The sequence below is a fragment of the Sinocyclocheilus grahami genome, unplaced genomic scaffold, assembly GCF_001515645.1.
Source record: "Sinocyclocheilus grahami isolate Dianchi unplaced genomic scaffold, SAMN03320097.WGS_v1.1 scaffold1246.1, whole genome shotgun sequence".
Classification (NCBI taxonomy): domain Eukaryota; kingdom Metazoa; phylum Chordata; class Actinopteri; order Cypriniformes; family Cyprinidae; genus Sinocyclocheilus; species Sinocyclocheilus grahami.
In genome coordinates this window covers 5,688-28,401 of record NW_015506425.1, presented here as the reverse complement: position 1 = coordinate 28,401, position 22,714 = coordinate 5,688, and the positions used below count along the sequence as shown (strand labels likewise).

Sequence of the window (22,714 nt, the reverse complement as noted above, 5' to 3'; positions counted from 1 at the left end):
ATAGAGAGAGAGATGACTTTTCTCATTTACATTTAGTTTAACATGATATACTAAAATAACAAAATAAATTTTAGATATAATTAAATTACATATATAATGTAGTTTTAGTTTAATTATATCTATAATTTTATTTATTTTTTGTTATTTAGTATATCATGTTAAACTAAATGTAAATGCGAAAAGCCATCTTGCTTTCTAGTGTAAATAAATTAAGTTTCTTTTATATTTCACTTCAGTTTTTTAATGAAAGTAATGAAAGCCTTTTTTGGTTTATTTTTAGTTAACTATAATAACCCTGACAAACATACATGCCTTAAGTTGAAGGTAATATTCTAAGGCACAATTCCCAAAATACACATTTAAACATTGTAATTATCAGTATTATAAATTTGAGGACGTATGCAAATTGCTCAAGGCACTTTACTCAACACAGTGTTTAAATATAATAAGATTCTAAATGAAACATAACACGTCAACCTATTGCTCAGTGATGCAACAGGTGAAGGTGTGATTAGAAACTGCAAAAGCAGCAAAACAGTAAAGACTCTAATCTACAATTAGTGTTTGGGCAGCATTCATAGGGCCTTAGCCCCAGCCCTTAAATCAACAGATAAATCTGCACCTTCATGTTTCTGTGTAAACAGATCAAATGAGTCAACGTAAATTAAAAGGCATCTAAAATGCCAGCAAACATAACACACGTCATGAGTGCTGCCTAACTTTAACCTATGAAGGGAATCATTATAATGGCTGAATTATAAATGCTGAATTGAATGAATTGTTTGTATTCCACATTTTCTCATGATGCCAAACAATGTGCCCATTCTTACTCGGGGGGACGGGTGTCATCTCCAAGACTTCGGTGCAAGGAGATTCGGTCACTGGCAAACTGGTTAAAGCAGTGCCTGGTCATGCCCTCCTGCTTTTCCTTCTCCTCCTCTGCAGTCATGCTGGCTTTCTGGAAGGCTGCGCCATTGGCTCCCGGTGCTTGAGTGTCCTCAGGAGGTCTCTCGATCCACGGTTTGAGATCCACCTGAGTGTAGAAACCCGAGGGGCAGTTTCGGTTCGGGGTGGGCAGCACTCCCACCGATGGGGGCTGCGGGGCACCGATCTGGAAGGCGAAGTTGTTAACCGCCCCACGGACCATCTCAAATACCCTTTCCTTTTTGTTGGAGAGATCTTGCAGCCAGGGGTCCTGAAGTGAACCACTGCCAACGTCCCTCTGGAGCACCACCAGAATCACCATGAAAACAGTGCCGCCCAGAACAGTAAGCTTTAGGGGGGAGAGACGACGCCTCAGACGCATTCTGTTGGCCAATCTCAGTCACCAAACTGTGAAAACAGACCAAAAATCACTTATGAAGGAAAAACAAAAATCACCACCAAAATGAAAAAAAAAAGAACCATAATAAAATTGTTTATTTACACAAACTCCACAACAAAGCAAGCCATGTCCCACGCTTAATTAGCAGTGAAAGCCTGCACTGTCGACTCTCACATGGAGCACAGCAACAGAGCAAACAAACCTCACCTGACAACAAACACCCTTCTGCACCTGATCCTTCCTTCACCCTGCTGGATCCACGTGGCAGCAGGTGGCTCACGCACACTCCCACTACACTTAATGGGTGGTTTTGGAAGCTTTGCATAAATACACTTCACAACTGTGACACGTTGCCTGTGATCTGACTAACTGAACAGGATCTGGATCTCACCAACTGCTCGGAAGGAGTTTAATGGTCATCTTGAGGACTGGCCAATTTAAAGCACTATCATTCTTGCATTTTAACGTCAAGTAATTGCTTTAAAATAGGGAATGTGAGGACAATGGAACATATGGTGTTAAATGAATCAGTAACCTCAGTGCCCATGGAACCAGTCTATTTAAAAACATCTACATCACAAATCCCAAGGCGGGTTAATGGCCACCAGAGACAGTCAGGCCAACTTCTGCGTAGGTGTTCAGACTTTCTCAATCTTTCAAACTAAAACTGGTTCTCCTGCATTAAAACTGAGTCAGAGCTTATATGGATATTTTCATCAACCTAAAATTATGAAGTAGCATATACTGGTTAAACCGCATTTTTCCTTCGCTGCTGAATGGTCTTTGTGTTTCGCAAATTTCGCAAACCCCAAGCACTTCCTTAAAGTTTAAACAAAAAAAACCATGCCAAGCAACATGACAACTAAGCGAAACTTAACGGAATAGAGAAGGAAGTGAGCCAAGCATATATAATGGTTAAAATAATTACAGCATGACACCGATTTCAATCTTTCACGGTCTTCTAGAAGCCTTATTTTCGAATAAATGAGGATAATGTACGACGAACGAGCTTTTGTGTGCCATTAACAATAAAGATGAAACCCGCTCATGACAAGGAGGAGAGGAAGATACGCCGAGGTTAGATTTCGTTGACAACAGACATGACGCGAAACAAATAAAGCACTCATTTAATTACATTTTCAAAGCTTACCTGTAATAATTTCAGTCAGTCGTGTGTTTCTCCCAGAAGCAGATAATATAGATAAATACGTGTTTCCTAATCTACCGCGGCACTGTTTGTTTCAGCTGCGAGAGTCGGTAGACAGATGTTGTTACTCTGTAACTTCGCGTTTTAGAGATATTGGGTTGACTAAGCGCGCGAGGGTTTCACGCGACCAGCAGCACTGGCCTCCCGGCTTCCCTTTGAACGCAACAGGTGCCATGCGTTCAAATGATTGCGAGTCATCTGGGTCCTAAAGCCGGGTCTTCCTTCTAGTGATGATGGGGATTTTGATTCATCTCAGTGATTCGACTCTATTGAATGTGTTCGTGTTCACCAAAAAGATTCCTTCACGGATACTTTCTGCGGTTTGCTGTAGGCTACATCCGTACGCGAGTAGGTAGTTACATGTCTTTATTTGTCACCGAAGGATTCATCACCCGATTCGTTCAAAACAAAGAATCGTTTTGCGTGTCAAAACCGGCTAAAATAGTTTAGCCTAAGCATCACAAGCATCTCCCCCACGAGTGACTAACCGGACACGCTTCGAAGGGGAGATTCAGTGAACCAAAACGATTCAGTACATGGAAGTGAACGGGAATGATTCACTTTAAAGATTCATTCAAAAACAGCGATTCGGTCACCACATCATTTCAATTGTGGGATCATAGATTTTTCACACAAATCAGTTTTAACTGTTGAAAGTGCTGTTAAACGTGTAGGGGAATTTCAGTGTTGCTTTGCACTTGTCTGAAATTGGATGACGTTGATTACTTAATTAAGGCTCAGGAAAGGATGTGGTAACAAACTATACCTCAACAGATATAAATTATTAACTGGGATGCATTTAAATTCAATGCCTCTTGTGTCGCGTACGTGTAACCGAATACAGATTTATTCAGACATTTGAGAAAGCCAGGCCAAGAGGAAATGGGGTCGGTACTTCTGTAGGAGAGAATCGTAAAATTGGATGACGTTGATTACTTAATTAAGGCTCAGGAAAGGATGTGGTAACAAACTATACCTCAACAGAAATAAATTATTAACTGGGATGCATTTAAATTCAATGCCTCTTGTGTCGCGTACGTGTAACCGAATACAGATTTATTCAGACATTTGAGAAAGCCAGGCCAAGAGGAAATGGGGTCGGTACTTCTGTAGGAGAGAATCGTGATTACAAACTATCGTCTGACATGAGGCTGCTGCTACTTGAAGAAAAGACACCAAGCTGAGCATGAACAAAGAGAAGAGGCCATTAACACAACAATCACTAGAGCCACTCACACCCAACAATGGCCTGTCTGTCTACCTGATGGCTTAGTTTTGAGGTATTACATTCTTTTGATGTACAGTAAAATAAAAGGAAACCTTTTAACAAATGGCACACTCCAAATAGTGTACACTAGTCTGTTACATTTATGTTCAATAAAATAGCTAACATAAAATAAACCGAGCAATCTGTTGAAATCATATTTAATTGTTAAATAATTTTAATGACTAAAAACGTCATATGTAAGTTATATGTAGCTGAGTGACATATTTTGCTATGAATTTATGGTGAAAATTAACAATCAAATTTAGCTTGGCCTCCTGCGGTTGACAGTCAACTTTACTTCTGAATGTTATGCTTTCACTGACCACTTGTTAAAAAAAAAAGTATGTTAGGTTCATTTTTTATACCATATTTGTGGAAAGTGCCTGATATTTAACCTTTTTGTCCAGCTTATTCTGACTTTGGCCTGTATGTCCACATGTAATTCAAATGAGAAGAAATAAATGACAAATTGCACAAACTAGTGTTGGGTGGATATGGTATTGAGACATCATTCTTACAAAAACACCCAATTTATTGATTTGCCACCTTTTAATGAAAAGGGTCCTGAAAGGTCCATGTACCACAAACATATTTAAACTAAAAACCGTGTGTGATTTGATGTCTATGACAAAGTGAGAATGTTAAACATACATGTACATTCATATTGGGAAATTCATGTTAAGGACGGAGAAGGATGTTTCTTGCAACACAATCATCAAGATGCATCTATACAGTAGGAATGGAAAATTCAGAAATATGGCAAAAATACTCTGCAGCAGTGCTAACCTATGCGTTTGACTGGTAATTGCATAATTTTTAAATAATGTTGACAAATGTGCAAGAATGACTAAGAGCGTTCATGAGGAAATGCTGAAATTGACTAATGCTGAACACTGTCAGACAAACAACTTTGCAGTCCAGCCACATTTGTCAGCAACCACTAAGCCCAACAGGCCTCTCAGCACATTTACACATATTTACAAGGGTCTTAAGAAGACTATACCGTTGCTGACCATACTGTGCTGGAATTATATGAGGTCTTGGTCATATTTATGTTCATTTTTTTCATTGATTTATACAGGAATGAATTAAGACTTGAAATTTGTGTAACACATTTATGAACTCAAATGAAAGGGAAATTACATCAGTTATCAATTGAACACATAAATGCAAAGAATTTAATCTAATTAGCACTTAATCCGGCAAAATGGCTATTTTAAATTCATTTTATAAACCTCACAGTGAGCTATTATGTCCTTTTAAAGATAACAGACACACATTTACACACCGTCCACACACATAAATGAACAAATGACCAAGGAAAATTTGTCCAATGCCATTCTCGTCCTTCATTTACCTCTTTTGTACACAAATACTAAAAGGGAAAAACATGTTGATCACTCATAAATCATACGAACTGTAAATACAAGTCACTTGTATTAGGATTCCTGTTTCTAAGGCCTTCAATGAAGACAGATGTTTTTTGCTTTAGTGTTTATAATAGAATACGATGTGGTAGAGAGTGGCATGAGGCCAAAAAAGGAAAGCCAGACAAAAGAATAACACTTGTTTGGACATTGCAAACAGTTTACATGGCGTGTGTAGTGTTCCTATATCAAATCATTTGTTCTTTGGTCAGTTTCTTCTTGCTTCTTGATGCTTGCATATATAATCATTTTTTATTTACATGGTTTAAAACCTGTCAAAATAAATAAAGAATTAAAATTTTGGTATGGAAGAAGTCTTTCCCACAAAATAAAAAAGAAAACCAAACTTTCTTCAATGTCTTCTCTAAGGCAACAGTTCTTCATTAAATCTTTCAGGTAGAGCGTACCTCATTATTCCCAATAGGTGCATATATAAATACCACACATGCCCAACTAATGCTTGTGAGCTAGAAAACTTGTGAGTGGTTATATTTGGATCTGCTCAAATCCCGTTCAGAGCCTTTTGTTGTCCTTCCTTCATTTCAGTGCATTGAGAGGCATTTGGTCAGTGTTAACTGCAGACAGGACCACTGTTGAGGAAATAAGTGGTCATATCTCCTTTCCCCTTCACTTTCACCAGTCCACGGCACTCCAGCTGGTAGCCCTTCCTTTCTAGTACATGGTATAAGTCAGTGGTCACCTGTAGGAATAAAGAACAATATCATAAGCTTTTCATTACACACTGAATTCTAATTAGCCAAAAACTTAAAGGTTTTTCTGCAGCACCAAAGGGAATTGCAAAAATAAAGTTAGTTTTCAAATGGCCAATTCAACTGTCTGCCATTGGTTGGATAAACAGATGCAAGCCATACATGCCCCAAACTCAGGCCATTGGTTAAACCAATGTTGCTATGCCAGGCTGGTCGGGATGCTCAAACAAACAAAGCAATGTTTTTTAACAGCCACAGAGTCAGTGTTTACACTTTTCAGGGAAATCAACTTAAGCCTTGCTTACTTATCATTAATTCTACACATTTAACTGGAATAGAAAGTAGCTAAAACCTAAAAAGTCACAAAAAACTTGCAATTCTGAACTGCAATTGCAGTAACATGAAGAGAGATATGGAAGCATATGGGCAGCAAAACTCATTTTGAAATGTAATATGCAAAATGACAATGCAATATGTAAAATGGCAATGCATTTCTTTATTTAAATTGACATTTTCCCATACATATGTGCAACGTTTAGTGCAGAATTAAAATTCAATTATATAATTTAGATTTGCCATTTCCTACACTAGTTTTAATATGTAAATTAAAAACTTATTTTAATGCTTTATAAGTTGCAAAACTAAAATGAAAATGTATTACCCAAATTGATTATATGTTTAAAAATTGTCCAAGCAAAAACTATAGCAAAATTATCATTTAAATGCCATTTTCCTAAATGCATTTAGACTTACGGGTAGGACACTTGGGACTGCGTGATAATTGTAGCAAAATGCTGTGTGAATTTCAAAATGCATTCTGAGCCAAATGTGCAGCAAAATGGTAGCAAAAAATGGTGATTTAAATGTCTTTTATTTTTCTTAAATGCATTTTATGTCTCTTTTATTTACACTTAAGATGTTTCAATTGCATTTTCATTTTCATTTGAAAATGCATTCTGAGTCGATCACGCACCCAACCTGTCACTCATCAAGGCGGGACTCGGCCACAAGACACACAATAGGTCAATATTCCCCATTAACCAAACGGTTTTCACCTCAGCATCTCTCACTGTTTACACTCCGACTGATGCACATAAGCAAATAGACAGTGCAATTCTACACTTATTTACTTGCCACCTTACACCATGGCTACACCGGACATGACAGTTGTCGTGTAGACACTGTAACGAATCAGCTCATGGGAAATATGAATAATTAACCATAGTCAGGGGCGCGGGAAGATGTTTTAGGTTGGGGGTGCTGTACGCGTGGGGGCCGCGATAGAGGCTACTTACACTAAGTTACACATTGCTAAAACTGCCCGGTCCTGCAGATTTGCTTCATTCAACATCAAGAATATCAGGCCCTTTCTTTCGGAACATGCTTCACAACTCCTTGTTCAAGCTCTTGTTCTGTCCAGGCTGGACAATTGCAAACATTTGCTTCTCTAATCTTTTTGCATTCTATCTATTTGTTTTCTTTTTATTTATTATACAATTAACAAAAGCAAAAAAGGCCTCTAACACTAGCTTGTTCTATTCTTTTTCTATTCTATCTGTTTTCTTTTTATTTATTATATGATTTAAAAAAAAAAAAAAACCTTGCTACGTGTACTGCATTAAGCTAACCGAGACTTGTTATAACACTTGCATATCATTGCTCTTTTGTTTGCTTCCATTGTCCTCATTTGTAAGTCACTTTGGATAAAAGCGTCTGCTAAATGTCTAAATGTAATGTAAAAGTAAGTGCAAATAGCTATAGATTCTATTTATACTATGTTAAAATAGCAGGATATTCTGTTAATAACTTATTGCAAATAGTGGCAATTATCTGCACCTCAGCATTATAATACATTATAAAACAGTATGCAATAATATAATATAATATATATAACTTAAGAGTGTAAATTTTAATTTTAATTCAAATTATTAAATGGATGCCACCTTATTGGGACAAAAGCCCTCCCTACACCTACCCTAACCCTACCCGATACTTTATTTTCAACTTTTTGAATATTTCCTTAATTTTTATAAAAAATAAATGCTTTTCTGATGTGATTTGGAATTTGAAAAGGGAGAAAAAAAGTTCACCAAAAGGCAGATTCGAACCCGGGTCGATCATGTCAAAAAGAGTATAATAAATGCTTTACCATCTATGCCACTGAATCTGACGATTGACGACCGTCTTTTGTAATGTTGACTAGCCCCATCACATGTTGGTGAGTGGAGTTAGTGTAAATTGCCTCTGCCAACAAGGCGGGCTATTTGCACTTAGTGAAAATAGACACTCCGATTTGTTTTTGTTTTTATTCCCAACAGTTAAACAGTTGCCCACAGAAAAAATCAGGGGGTGCTGCAGCACCCCCACTTTCCGCGCCTACGGTGTTGCCTTCCTCTCTTCTAACCCATAATAGAGCGCACGTCCTGTGGCACCTAAGCGTCGAGCATGTCTTAAGATCTCTCAGTCTGTTTACACTCCGGTTGATGCCCGTGACCATACAGAAAACGCTGCTACTCCTGCCTGCCCCAGATGACACTTCACCAGTCCGATCTAGATGCAGCTGTCACAGAACATGCAACAGCCAAAGTCAGATAACTTAATATTAAAAATCACGGGCTTCAATCGCAGTGTCCGGTGGCTGTAAAAAGTGAGAGCTCTTGTGGCAGGCATGTGACATTCAGGTGCCACGGAACACGCGCTATATTACGGATTAAAAGAGAGGAACAAAATATAATGTAAGGTGGTAAATAAGTGTAACGTTAGAATTGTACTATTTACTTACATGCATCACTCAGCGTGCAGACAGTGAGATGTGCGACGCACCTGCAACACTTAGGTGCTCGGGGACACGTGATCCATTATAGGAGAAGAATAAAGTATGGTGGCAAATAGGTAAAAGTGTAGAATTGCACTGTCTGCTTGCTTATGTGTATCAGTCGGAGTGTAAACAGTGAGAGATGTTGAGGCAGGGGAAAAGCGTTTGGTTAATGGGGAATATTGACGTATTGTGCGTCTTGTTGCCGAGACCTGCCTTGATGTAATGATTGACAGGTTAGGGGCGTGATTGGCTCGGAATGCATTTTCAAATCCACATTGACTTAAAGGGGTCATATGATGCGATTTCAAGTTTTCGTTTCTCTTTGGAGTGTTACAAGCTGTTAGTGCATAGATAAGATCCCTAAAGTTGCAAAGACTAAAGTCCCAAACCCAAAGAGATATTCTGTATAAAAGTTAAGACTCGTCCACACCCTCCTAAAATGCCTCGTTTAAACACGCCCCCACATGTCTACGTCACTGTGTGGGAAGATTTGCATAACACCGCCCAAATTTTCACGTAAAGAAAGAAGGCGTAACTTTGATTCTCGCTGTAGTATTGTTGCTGCCGCTGCCGCCATGTCGTGAAGGCGCTGTGTTTCGTTGTGAAAGCGAAACTACTTTGTTTGGTCATCCAAAAGAGGACACTACAAATCAGTGGTTAAGTTGTATTTACAACACTGTTCCAGAACAGTTCGAACCAAATATTCAAGTGTGTGCAGCGCATTTAATGGAGGACTGTTTCCTGAACCTGGGAAAGTAGCCTGCAATGCCGTCTACACACAAAGGCTGTTTCTATAAAGTGGGGCAATTCCAACTTTGCAAGGACAGTCTGGCAATCTGTCACAGCCTGTAAGTACGTTTTCATATTTAAAGGATTTGCCACTGATGATTCAAACGCGAGTTTTGAGCAGTGTAGAGTAACACTTGTTGTTTGTCGTTTCTCCGATCACAAATGCAGACATGGTGTTATGTTTAAGTGGCGCTATATGCAACGCAACGTGTAAAAAGACAGTATAAGTCATTATAATCAGTAATTATGTCCCCACTGGATGCAACAAATGCCTCGTTTGTAATGGTGTTATTGTTTTTGTTTCGTCGCGCCGGTAAGCCCCTCCCCTCGAATGCAGATGAGCCAATGGTAGTCGAGTATCAGTTGCACGGGGAGTGGAACTCAGACATCTTTCAGTTTCAGCGCCATAGAGAAACATTGGAAGATCCGAATCTCGCACTGGTTTAATGGTATTTATGCTACAAAACTGGAAAAATTATGCGCCTAGGGTACTTGTAACACTAATTCCAGTTATTCTGAGAGGATAGGCAATGCAATTAATTTTGAGTTTTACATATTATTTTATTATCTTTTATATATCTCTCCATGGCATATTTAAGTCTCACTTGAAGGTCCATCTGTGTCCCAAATTTATCAGAAACACCTCGGAAGAAGGTTTTCACTGACAACTGTCATTGTAAGACAGTGAGCAACTCCATTTGTTTGTCAGAGTGATCAACAGTAACTAAGGGGGGCGGGGCTTACTGATAGGTCAATTCCGTCACACGCTTGAGGTATTTGGCCAATCACAACGCACTGGATAGCTGGCCAATCAGAGCACACCTCGCTTTTCAGAACGATGAGCTTTGTAAAAATCGACGTGTTTCAGAAAGGCGGGGCATAGAGGAGCAACAATAATGTACACTGTACAGTATGTGGAAAATAATGTGTTTTTTTAACCTTAAACCGCATTAACACATTGCATTACACCAAATAATGTTCTTTTTAGCAACGTCATATGACCCCTTTAAACTACATTATCGCAGGGTATTTAATGAAAATGCAATTTAAACGTCTTAAGTGTAAGTGTCAATGCATTTAAGAAAAATAAAAGACATTTAAATCCCTATTTTTGCTACCATTTTGCTGCACATTTGGCTCCAGAATGCATTTTGAAATTCATGCTGCATTTTGCTACAATTATCACGCAATATCACGATGAAAATGCAGTCCCAAGTGTCCTATCCGTAAGTCTAAATGCATTTAGGAAAAATGGCATTTAAATGATAATTTTGCTACAGTTTTTGCTTGGACATGTTAAACATATCTAATCAATTTGGGTAAATACAATTAAATACAATTTCATTTTAATTTTGCAACTTATAAAGCGTTAAAATATGTTTTTAATTTACATATTAAAACTAGTGTAGGAAATTACAAATGTAAATTATATAATTTAATTTTCATTTTGCACTAAATGTTGCACATATGTATGGGAAAATGTACATTTAAATACAGAAATACATTGCCATTTTACATATTGCATTGTCATTTTGCAAATTACATTTCAAAATGAATTTTGCTACCCATATGCTTTCATAGAGAGAGGGCAGCACCATCTTTATAAATACAATGTTGAACATAGTAACTGATGTATAGTGTTACACTTTTGTAGATGGAAATTAATGGGGGACTCTAAGCTGTGTTTTGCCAAAAATAGTCTTGTATAAGCAAAGAGTTTATTATGTTGTGGTTACCTGGATATGATCAGGAACACCTGTGCTGTCCATGCGACTGGCCACATTCACTGTGTTGCCCCATATGTCATACTGAGGCTTTCTGGCTCCAATCACACTAGTAACCACTGGCCCAATGTTCAAACCTGTGGTAAAAATACATTTGTCATTGTCTGCTCTAACAAACTCCTAAGCCTCTGAGTCTGCAGGCCAATTCATAAATTGTCTTTGCACTTTCAAAGTTAAATATATATCAGGCAAAGTTCACGGTAAAGACCTACTTACCTATCTTCATCTGAAAGTTGTTGAATGAGTGTTCGTTGATGTACTTCATCTGTTCTCGTAGCCTCATGGCATAGTCAGCAAGAGCTAGAATGTGTGTGCGGCCCTCTTTGTCATACGTCGAGTCGTTCAATCCAGATGCTGCCATGTAAGTACTACCAATAGTTTTGATCTTCTCCAACTGCTTATATTTCTCTTCAGAAATACATGTTAAACATATCTAATCAATTTGGGTAAATACAATTAAATACAATTTCATTTTAATTTTGCAACTTATAAAGCGTTAAAATATGTTTTTAATTTACATATTAAAACTAGTGTAGGAAATTACAAATGTAAATTATATAATTTAATTTTCATTTTGCACTAAATGTTGCACATATGTATGGGAAAATGTACATTTAAATACAGAAATACATTGCCATTTTACATATTGCATTGTCATTTTGCAAATTACATTTCAAAATGAATTTTGCTACCCATATGCTTTCATAGAGAGAGGGCAGCACCATCTTTATAAATACAATGTTGAACATAGTAACTGATGTATAGTGTTACACTTTTGTAGATGGAAATTAATGGGGGACTCTAAGCTGTGTTTTGCCAAAAATAGTCTTGTATAAGCAAAGAGTTTATTATGTTGTGGTTACCTGGATATGATCAGGAACACCTGTGCTGTCCATGCGACTGGCCACATTCACTGTGTTGCCCCATATGTCATACTGAGGCTTTCTGGCTCCAATCACACTAGTAACCACTGGCCCAATGTTCAAACCTGTGGTAAAAATACATTTGTCATTGTCTGCTCTAACAAACTCCTAAGCCTCTGAGTCTGCAGGCCAATTCATAAATTGTCTTTGCACTTTCAAAGTTAAATATATATCAGGCAAAGTTCACGGTAAAGACCTACTTACCTATCTTCATCTGAAAGTTGTTGAATGAGTGTTCGTTGATGTACTTCATCTGTTCTCGTAGCCTCATGGCATAGTCAGCAAGAGCTAGAATGTGTGTGCGGCCCTCTTTGTCATACGTCGAGTCGTTCAATCCAGATGCTGCCATGTAAGTACTACCAATAGTTTTGATCTTCTCCAACTGCTTATATTTCTCTTCATATCCACAACATTTAGTATAAGTGGCACAGGTTTTATCTGTTGATCAGATGAGCGTCAAATTTGTTACTTACAGTAGATCAAACAATCATTGTAAAAAAAAAACACGTTTATGTCATGTCGAGATCACAAGAAAATATTAAGTTGTGATAACGAGAATAATAAATTCTCAGAAAACAACTTTCTTTATGTTGAGATCACGAGAAAACAAGAAAGAAAAATAATCATAATCCATGGCCTCTTAGGACTTCCATCATTTATTGGTCCTCAAATGTAAAAAAAAAAAAAAATTACCATGAGATTTAAACAGAGGTAACTGATAAAATGCAGTCTTTATCTTTTTCAATATGATTATACTTATAGTGGCTTTGTCATGATCAACTCTAGGTGGGAAAGAACAAATATTGATTGTGAATAATGTATTAGTCACTGGCCATTTTAGCAGTTCTTAAACCCCCAAAAAAGGCACAAAATATGTTTTGACACAGAAATGTCTTGAATTATAATTAGGGCTGTTGCTTTAGCATGTTATTTAATTAGTTATGGAAAAATAACGCAATTAAAATATTTTAACTTAATGAATGCACCAGCCCTGCCCCAGACCTGTACCTCATCTTACATTTCATACAGTTGACTGTTGACAAACATGATGCAGGGCAACAACTCAACTAATTTTTACAAGTAAATATAAAAAAGAAATTAGTTAATAAAGTAGTTCTCTTTGTCTTGTCAATACGGTTTCATTTTAACAGACACATTTTTATTAATATGTAGATGTATATGTAGAGTCGGCACTCTGTACTACTGATGATGCTGTAGTTTTTTTTTTGTTGTCATTTTAGTACTGACCTAATGCCACTGACTTACAAGACGACTTTTTACATATCCACTCTATATGCTTGCTGAAAATAACACTCACATTGCATTGGCGGTAACCAGCAGGTCGGCGTTGTCTAGCAGCGTGACTAGAGGCCACTCCACTAGCAGCAGGAAGCAGACCTGGATGAAGAGCATGAGGACCAGCTTGCCTATACTGCTGATGTGCAGGAACACTGAGCAGCACAGCAGAGTCAGCAGCACACTGTATGTGAAATACTAGAAGCATAGGAACAACACCATCATTCAACATGCCGTCATACTGTTACCATGACAACAAGGGAAAACTCATAATTTTTTACATAAGTTTGCATAAATTCTACAAACATTTTTTTTCAGTGGGTCTCAGTAAGCAAGAAACTGTTGATGTGCACACATCATACATGCACAGATGGTCACACACACACTGACCTCGGGTAAAAGACATGTTGAAGGCTGCCCGGGACAGAAGAAGAGGGGTTCCTCTGCTTGTCCAGTCAGATTATACAGCAGACACAGCGTGACTGAATCAGAAATATTCAACTGTCCCGCCACACATTTTAGCAGATCCTCCCGGTCACAGGTAAACTGACAGAGAAATTAAAATTTTAAAAATGATATATATGTATATAGTTTCCAGTAAGGAATCAGGGGGAAAGACATCTTTAAAATTTCATTCATATTTTAATTCAATTGAGCATTTAATCATTTTAAAACTTTTAATAATCCTACAAATATCAAATATTTATCAAATATTTACAGAGCTATATATTATTATTATTATTTCAATAGGAGGTGATGGCAACAACAGCATTTCCAGATTTAAAATGAAGAGTATATTAACTATATTTTAATTCACTCCTCATTTTAAATCTGGAAGAATGATGTCATCTCCACCTATTGAAATAAATAAATAAATAAATAAAAAATCCATCCAAAATTAATCAAAGTGAAAGTGAATTGAGTTTGAAAGCCCCGCTTAACTGGGGAAATTAGTGCTCATACTAGTGTAGAATTACACTGACATACAGAAAAAGAAAAAAAAAACTAACAAAGATTTTTTTCAGCCAGCAACAGTCTCAGATCGAATTCCTACCATATTAACGAAGGCAGAGGTGAAAAGAAGCAGAATTGTAAAGACTCCAACGAGTGTGCTGTTGACACGGGACTGAACAATCCTTTTTGACACTGTCTGCAAGGTAACTGGGAAAAGCTGAAAGAGAGACAAGAGGAAAAATTGTGAATAAATCAGAAAACGCCTATAAAGCATCATTTAGAAAAGTTGCACATTAATTTTTTTGAAAATGTAGTCTAGATTTTACATGCACAAATGTGAAGGATCAAGGAAGATAGTGACTGACCTTAACACAGGAGTAAATGGCACATATAAAGAGGACATGGGCGAGAATAATAAAGATGCTGATGAACATGCCCAGCATTAACGGTGTACTGCAAGACAAAATACACAACACCATTCAATATATAACATAACAAATATATATCTTAACATTAAATCAAATTCATTATAAAGAATACTTCATCACTCACTGTGGAAATATGATTATTTGTATAAAAACAATAAAGCAGAAGACGACGAGTGTACAGGCCACGTAACCACCAAAACGATCATCCACCTTTTTTGAATACTAAAAGCACAAAAAATGGTGTTACTGTTACCAGTTCAGACTTTTTTTTTTCAGTACTCTGAGTGCTGTACAGTTTTACAAAGCCGTCTACGGACCTTTTTCTCCAGAAAATGTGTTTGGAATGTGAGCAGGAACTTCTTGACGTGGTCTTTCCTCAGCTGGTCAATGCTACGAGCATCAATGGCACGACCTAAAAACTCATCGACCTCGTCCTCTGGGTTCAGAGCCTCTTGGGCACAGCGGCTGGAGAGAGTAACAAAAAGTATTCAGGATAAAAAAGGTGATGGCATAAAATGTAGCTTTTGATATTAAAAATATATAAACAATATCTCAGTCCCTATTTTGCTACTATTTTGAACCATTACAAAAAAATAAGCGTTAGTGGTGCCCAAATTGCTTTCTTGAATTGAAAACTAACCTAGAATATTCATTTTATGTTGGCTCTATTCTAAAGAGACTCACAGATTGTGAAAACAGCCTGTGAAATCTAACCCATAAGCCCCTGCAAAGCCAGAGAGAATGGATTTGTGTCCAAATAAAAGCAGAACTCACTTATCTTTGATGGAGGCTTCATCTATGCCCTGAAACCAGACAGGTAGATTAGTTACAGTGGGCAGTAAAAACACAGTGGAAGTAGAAAAACGCATTCTGGGTTTCATCTCAGACAGCTCCAAAGCCAACCCCACAGAGCCACTGCCGCTTTAATTAACACTCAGCGACTCCAAATTACATTCAGAGCGAGAGAGTGAGAACTCATGTTCTCGTTTTCCAGAAAAATATCAAAAAATTCTTAAAACAAGATAAATTTACTTGAAAAGCAAAACTCTCTAATAATATACTAGCATACTGTTAGGTTTATATATATATACAGGTGCATCTCAATAAATTAGAATGTCATGCATAAAGAAATACATAAAAATGTTTAATTAACAGAATATTTTGTATACATATAATTTTAAAGAATATATTGAAATAAGTTTTAATTTTGTTTTCTTACCCCAGTGGCTATTTTATTTATGAACCTCATTAATTCAAAATATAATTTTGCCTTAATCATTTTAAGGATGTTTATGTATTTTTTTTACACAAAAATAGTGATTAAAAAACTATATACATTTACTTGCGAACTAAGATAATATATTGTATTTTAATTTATAGTATATTTTGAATATATTATATATAAACACACATACATAATGTGTTTAATTAACAGTGTAACTTTATTTTATATATTATTTTAAAGGATATATATTGAAAGGTGTTTTAATCAAATTAAGTTTTCTAACACTAAAATGTTTTTAACATAAACCATAAGATTTTTTTTTTTTTTTAAATGTACAATATATTTTGTATGCATATTTCAAAGAACACACATTTTTATTTAAGGTTAAGTTCATTTAAGGCAAAACGTTTTTTAAACAAACTTCATAAATTCAATTTTGTTTCATTTTATTTTAAAGATGATTTTACATGAAATATGAAGTATTCTAATTTGTTGAGATAGTGAATTGGTGGGTTTTTGTTAAATGTGAGCCAAAATCATCACAATTAAAAGAACCAAAGACTTAAACTACTTCAGTCTGTGTGCATTGAATTTATTTAATACACGAGTTTCACAATTTGAGTTGAATTACTGAAATAAATGAACTTTTCCAAGACATTCTAATTTATTGAGATGCACCTGTATATAGATAGATAGATAGATAGATAGATAGTAAATATTGAATACAGTATGCATAAAGAAATACATAAAAATGTTTAATTAACAGAATATTTTGTATACATATAATTTTAAAGAATATATTGAAATAAGTTTTAATTTTGTTTTCTTACCCCAGTGGCTATTTTATTTATGAACCTCATTAATTCAAAATATAATTTTGCCTTAATCATTTTAAGGATGTTTATGTATTTTTTTTACACAAAAATAGTGATTAAAAAACTATATACATTTACTTGCGAACTAAGATAATATATTGTATTTTAATTTATAGTATATTTTGAATATATTATATATAAACACACATACATAATGTGTTTAATTAACAGTGTAACTTTATTTTATATATTATTTTAAAGGATATATATTGAAAGGTGTTTTAATCAAATTAAGTTTTCTAACACTAAAATGTTTTTAACATAAACCATAAGATTTTTTTTTTTTTTAAATGTACAATATATTTTGTATGCATATTTCAAAGAACACACATTTTTATTTAAGGTTAAGTTCATTTAAGGCAAAACGTTTTTTAAACAAACTTCATAAATTCAATTTTGTTTCATTTTATTTTAAAGATGATTTTACATGAAAAACTCATTTTAAAAAATCGTACGAACAAGCACAGCATTTCTAACATACAGTATAAAACTACTGGAAAACCAATTAATTCTCAATAAATAATTTAAACATTTATTTGAAAAAATATGTTTTGTCCATATTGTGCACTTGTTCTTTGCCCTCAGTATTAATACTGTCTGAAGCAATATTTCTTTGTCACACTATTTCCGTCCCTGCTTTTTTTGTGTGACACTGATGGAAATCAGAAAAGTCATCACCTGGAAAGGGGAAAAAGCAATTCACACATAGGCACTGCCAAGCTCCGGAGAAAATTGCTTCAATTATGACTTGTTGCTACACTCATAAAGAAGTGCAGGGGAGATCAGACGGCTTGAGCTGTTAGAGGCAGAGTGAGAGCGGATGGAGCAGAGCTCACCATCTGTCTGAAAACTTTGGAATCTTTAGTCCTGGAGAAAGATTGGTCAGGAACCCACCGCGGCATCAGACCCTCTGAAGAGTTGGCTCTAGCACGCTGCATCTTAGCCATCATTGCTTTTTCCTCTTTCTGCAAGAGAAATTTGGCACAAGGACACACACACAGGAAATTAAACCGTACTCCAGCAAACTCAAACAAATAGAATCTTTATTGATCCCCAAAGGGATATTCAGTCATTTGTATCAGGGCACAACAAAACACAGCCCCCACCACCAAATATTATGCAGTTGAGATCCCCTGGTTGTGAATTTGCAGGAATCAGAACAGGCTGCAAAGATCTTTGCAGTGAGTTTGTATATAAACAATGGCCATACGCCTGCATTTGACTAACCCTTTTCTGACTGCAGCCCAGCACAAAAAACGTCTCGATGTTGTTGTCTTTCAAGTAAGCATTTCTCTCCCCTCCAAAACCTGGTTCCACTTCATAGTCACCATTTAAATACTGCAGTGTGGCTTTGGTGATGTGGATCCGCCTGTAAACATTCACAACATTCGAGTTTTACTATTTAAAGGAATATTTCACAAAAAAATGTAAAATAAATAAAACTTGCTGCAAATTTACTCGCCCTCAAGTCATCCAAGATGTAGATTTGTTTGTTTTTTCACAGGAACAGATTTGTTGAAATTTAGCATTACATCACTTGCTCACCAACGGATCATCTGCAGTGAATGGGTGCCGTCAGAATGAGAGTTCAATTAGCTGATAAAAGCTTCACAACAATCCACAAGTAACCCACACGACTCCAGTACATCTATTAATGTCTTGTGAAGTGAAAAGCTGCATGTTTGTAAGAAACATATCCATCAAGGCATTTTAACATCTCTTCTGGACAAAATTTGAGTCCATAATCCATAATAATGCTTCCTCCAGTTAAAAAGTCCATCTCCTGTTGTCTTCTCACATCAAAATCCACCAACATATTTGTTTAGAACTATTTTCGCTTGTAAATGTGGCTTAATCTGTGCATATTTCTCTCCTGTGCTCAGGTGAGATGACGTTTTCCCTGCAGAAAGTAATATTATAGACAGATGACTCTTATTTTAACAGGATGCTAAAACCTTATTTTAGCCTTATTTTACCCGTTTGAAGTTGAGGTTATTTTAATGATGGATTTATTTATTACAAACACACAGCTATTGGCTTCACAAGAGTCGTGGATTACTTGGGGATTTTTGTGATGTTTTTATCAGCTGTTTGGACTCTTATTCTGATGGCACCCATTCACTGCAGAGGACCCATTGGTGAGCAAGCGATGTAATGCTACATTTCTCCAAATCTGTTCAGATGAAGAAATAAACGCATGTACATTTTGGATGGCCTGAGGGTGAATCCAAGTATGCTAACATCACAACATCCTATTCTAAATTTTCATTTTTGGGTGCACTATTCCATTAATACAAATCTCTACATCCTTTACAGCCAAGTTTAAATATCAAACTTATTAATACTGATCACATTTTTGATGGGTGGTGTTCACTTTTACCCTGCTTGACCTCCCGCCTCCATCTGGTTGGCCAGTGTGACATCGTTGGACCAGACATCAAACTGCCATTTGCGTAGGCCGAGCACCCCGCAGTGCACACGGCCGCTATGTATTCCCACGCGCATGTTCACGTTCACTCCTGTGACCTCTCGCACCAATCTGCACATGTAGCACGTGTGTGTTTTAATGGAAAAATGTGTTGATGAGGAAGAGAGCTCGATATAGAAAATGATGTGAAGAAAAACATACGAGATGGCCTCAATCATGTCCACTCCCATCTCCACACAGCAGTGCGCGTGATCTGCCCTTGGCTCCGGAAGTCCAGACACACAGTAATAACAGTCCCCCAGGATCTTGATACGCAGACAGTGGTTTTCCTAAGAATTCAGACAAAACACAGCACATTTATGCAACTATTATTGCGGAAATCCTCACTAATAGGATGTTATGATGTTAGCATACTTGTGGGTGGCTGCCATGGTTAGCTTTATGCTTGTTATTTGGTCTTTATTAGCATATCGGCTGTTTCTTGAGAATTGTTTTTTAATTTATCAGTAGACATTACATATATTTAATTGTGCATGCCTCTTTTTTTACAAGATTACATTTGCTGTTATCTAGCGCTCACATAAAGTTGATCATTTAAAACACTAATAATTTAATGACACTAATAACCGCGTTAAATGTAATCTTTAGCAAATGTCAAAATAAATATCCATACTTCACATGTTGTGATGCCTAAATTCACTTAATTTATTATTAGAAATTTTCTGAAACAAAATTATATACATTTTAAACATTCTATTTTGGCAAAATGGCACAAATAGTATACATTTTATTGGCCACTTTAACAGTTATCTGTCATCAAAAAAAAAAATTATTAGCTCATCAATATTGGCCAGAATAAAAAAGCAAAACTGGCACATTCTTAGTACACACTGTAAAAAAATAAAATTACTTTGCAATAAATTTTATTTAGTCTTGACTTTTTTTCCCAGCAATAATATCACCATTTTTAAAACAATATAAATTAACATGAGAAGCAACACTGCATAAGATACTTGTTTTAATGACTTGTTTGAAGATAATGTATCTTCAATAAAAATATGCAAAATTATTTAACCCTTTTTTAAACTTCTTTATATTTATAAAGTGAAAAAGTGACAAATTTAAGTCGCTTAAGTCACTTTTTTATGCACGCATAAATAAGTTATATATCTATCAATAGTTTAAAATTATATATATATATATATATAAAAATACAAAAACGTTATGTATATAGCTACTTACCTATTGTCACTATCTGTTAATAACCTCACTGTGAACATACAAATAGTTCTTAAAAATAGTAACACTAAAAATGTATTCATGTTGTCCACTTACCCAAGCCAATTTATCAAAGCGAGCAAAAAGCTCATTAAGGGTCATCACAAGCTCCTGAGCCGTGCACTGAGACGCCAAACTGGTGAAGCCCTCGATGTCTGCAAATAGGATACTGGCGCGAGAACAGACAGAAGACAAAGACAGACAGACAGAGAAAATGAGATCAATAATCACAGAGCACCTTGTCTGGGTCACTGAAGTTGGTTTGATGGGCTAACCGACAAAAACCATTGATTCAGTTCACTTTCTGAATAGAGGGTCGCCACTCTCAATACTCCAGTCCATCCTTCAATTAGAAAAAGCAGGACTCGGCTGGTGTCCTTAAAGGCCTCCTAGCCATGAGGAGGATAGATGGTCATCAACTACAATTTAAGACATGACAGAATGGACACACGGCATGGACGCATTATCATGCGACAACAGATGGCGCTGTTTCCTTCATAAATGGCTGATCAAATTCACAACATTTGGAAAGCAGGATCCCTACACAGTCTGTGACATTTAGCATTTTCACACATCCAAAGTTTTCCTAGCACAGATGCTTCGAGCTGGCTGGGATTATGCAGGACAATGTGTTCATAAGCGCTAAATTCCACACGCTCCAAACACGTAACTGCATTACTAAAGTGGCATGCTATCATTTCACACAGCTTTCTGTTAATTGATTGTGTAACTTCTGGTACATCATAACAAGCGGCTATAACCCAAATTGACCCTCAGAAAAAGAAGGGAAAAAAGATTTTAAAAAGTCACGTTTCAAGGACTAGCGAGTACGCTAATCTGCATTTAAGCAGTCAACATAGCTTCAGCCTTGGGAAAGATAACCTTAAGCGGTATCAGTGTCTAATGTGTCTGTGTTTTATCCAGACTTGTCGCCTGCTTCAATCACGTGCGGACTGAGTGTTATAACACTGCCGGTTCTCATACTGGAGGTGTGAGGACAACATTGGCAACCGTAATGGTACGACACCATGTGCTGGTCTTGGCATTTGTGTACCTGACATTGTCGTGCTTCTGGATGTAGATCTTGTGGAACATCATATCCTCTTTCTTGGCGTTGATGTCTGCCTTCATCTCCATGGCAACGTGCCTTGGCAACACAGAGAGCAGCAGGCGCTCCTGGATCAGGTTTGAGATGACACCAGTGAGCATGTGTATATATGTACACATACAGTCTACTTATATGTGGGTAGCTGACATAACTGAACTTTTTCTGAACATCAAGATTTTTGTGGATAAAATACTCAAACACATATGTATATGTGTGTGTTTATAAATATATACAATATACATTTACACAGTATGATATATACACAATATACATTTACACAGTTATTATTATTATTATTATTATTATAAAAAAAGACACAATGGCCAAAATATGTCTGCCTGTATGTATATGGCTGAAGGATAAATTTAAAGTTGTAACTTTTCTCACAGGGTTTTACAGTCTCACGAGGTTTTACTAAGAGCTAAAGCACAGCATGTTATCAACATGCTTCATGCACATTCATGAGGTAAACAAGTGTCGGGTGGGTAGGTGTGTTTGTGTACTCGAGAGCTTGCCAACCTGCTGCTGGTTCTCTCTCTGAAGGTGTATTCTGGCTTGGATGTATCCTCTGGTCTCCTTGAAGGCCTGTCTCTGAGACACCTCTGCTGGGTAGTGTGTGCAGATGCCAATGATGTTGGTGCACAGGAAAATCATCGCATTGGCACATAACTGCACAGAGAAAGAGAGAAGAGGAATGAAATGAGGAATTTCGGATGTGGAAAAGGTTAGACTATTTTTGTTTGCAATCTATGATAAAGATCACCACAGGTTTCAATTTGTTTTAAAGGTTTAAAAAAATTTTTTAAAGGCACAGACATGATTTTTTTAGCCCACTTAAACAGCTTGGTTAAATTAAAGCTGTACCTTCACAAC

General features: G+C 36.5%; 2 protein-coding genes across 2 annotated transcripts in view; both read right to left on the bottom strand.

Moving 5' to 3' along the window:
* The window catches only part of LOC107568460 (polypeptide N-acetylgalactosaminyltransferase 6-like), a 12,563-nt gene extending 9,849 nt beyond the window's left edge, over positions 1-2,714 (bottom strand). Inside the window, exons 1-2 of the mRNA XM_016254430.1 lie at positions 2,475-2,714; positions 831-1,332 (exon numbers count right to left, since the gene is read on the bottom strand). Of these exons, the coding sequence (XP_016109916.1) occupies positions 831-1,306 (476 nt within the window). The 5' untranslated portion in view covers positions 1,307-1,332; positions 2,475-2,714. The remainder of the gene's footprint in view (positions 1-830; positions 1,333-2,474) is intronic.
* A 1,575-nt stretch (positions 2,715-4,289) lies between these two features.
* Positions 4,290-22,510, bottom strand: LOC107568450 (adenylate cyclase type 6-like; the record flags this gene model as incomplete). The annotated part of the gene is made up of 19 exons (XM_016254419.1): positions 4,290-5,925; positions 11,279-11,403; positions 11,543-11,759; positions 12,190-12,314; positions 12,454-12,605; positions 13,568-13,743; positions 13,936-14,091; positions 14,600-14,716; positions 14,865-14,952; positions 15,052-15,149; positions 15,245-15,392; positions 15,702-15,730; positions 17,864-17,992; positions 18,255-18,396; positions 19,408-19,566; positions 19,657-19,784; positions 20,791-20,902; positions 21,788-21,909; positions 22,361-22,510. Coding segments are annotated over 19 exons (2,502 nt in total), but the record flags the coding sequence as incomplete, so codon positions are not given.
* Positions 22,511-22,714: the final 204 nt, after the last annotated feature.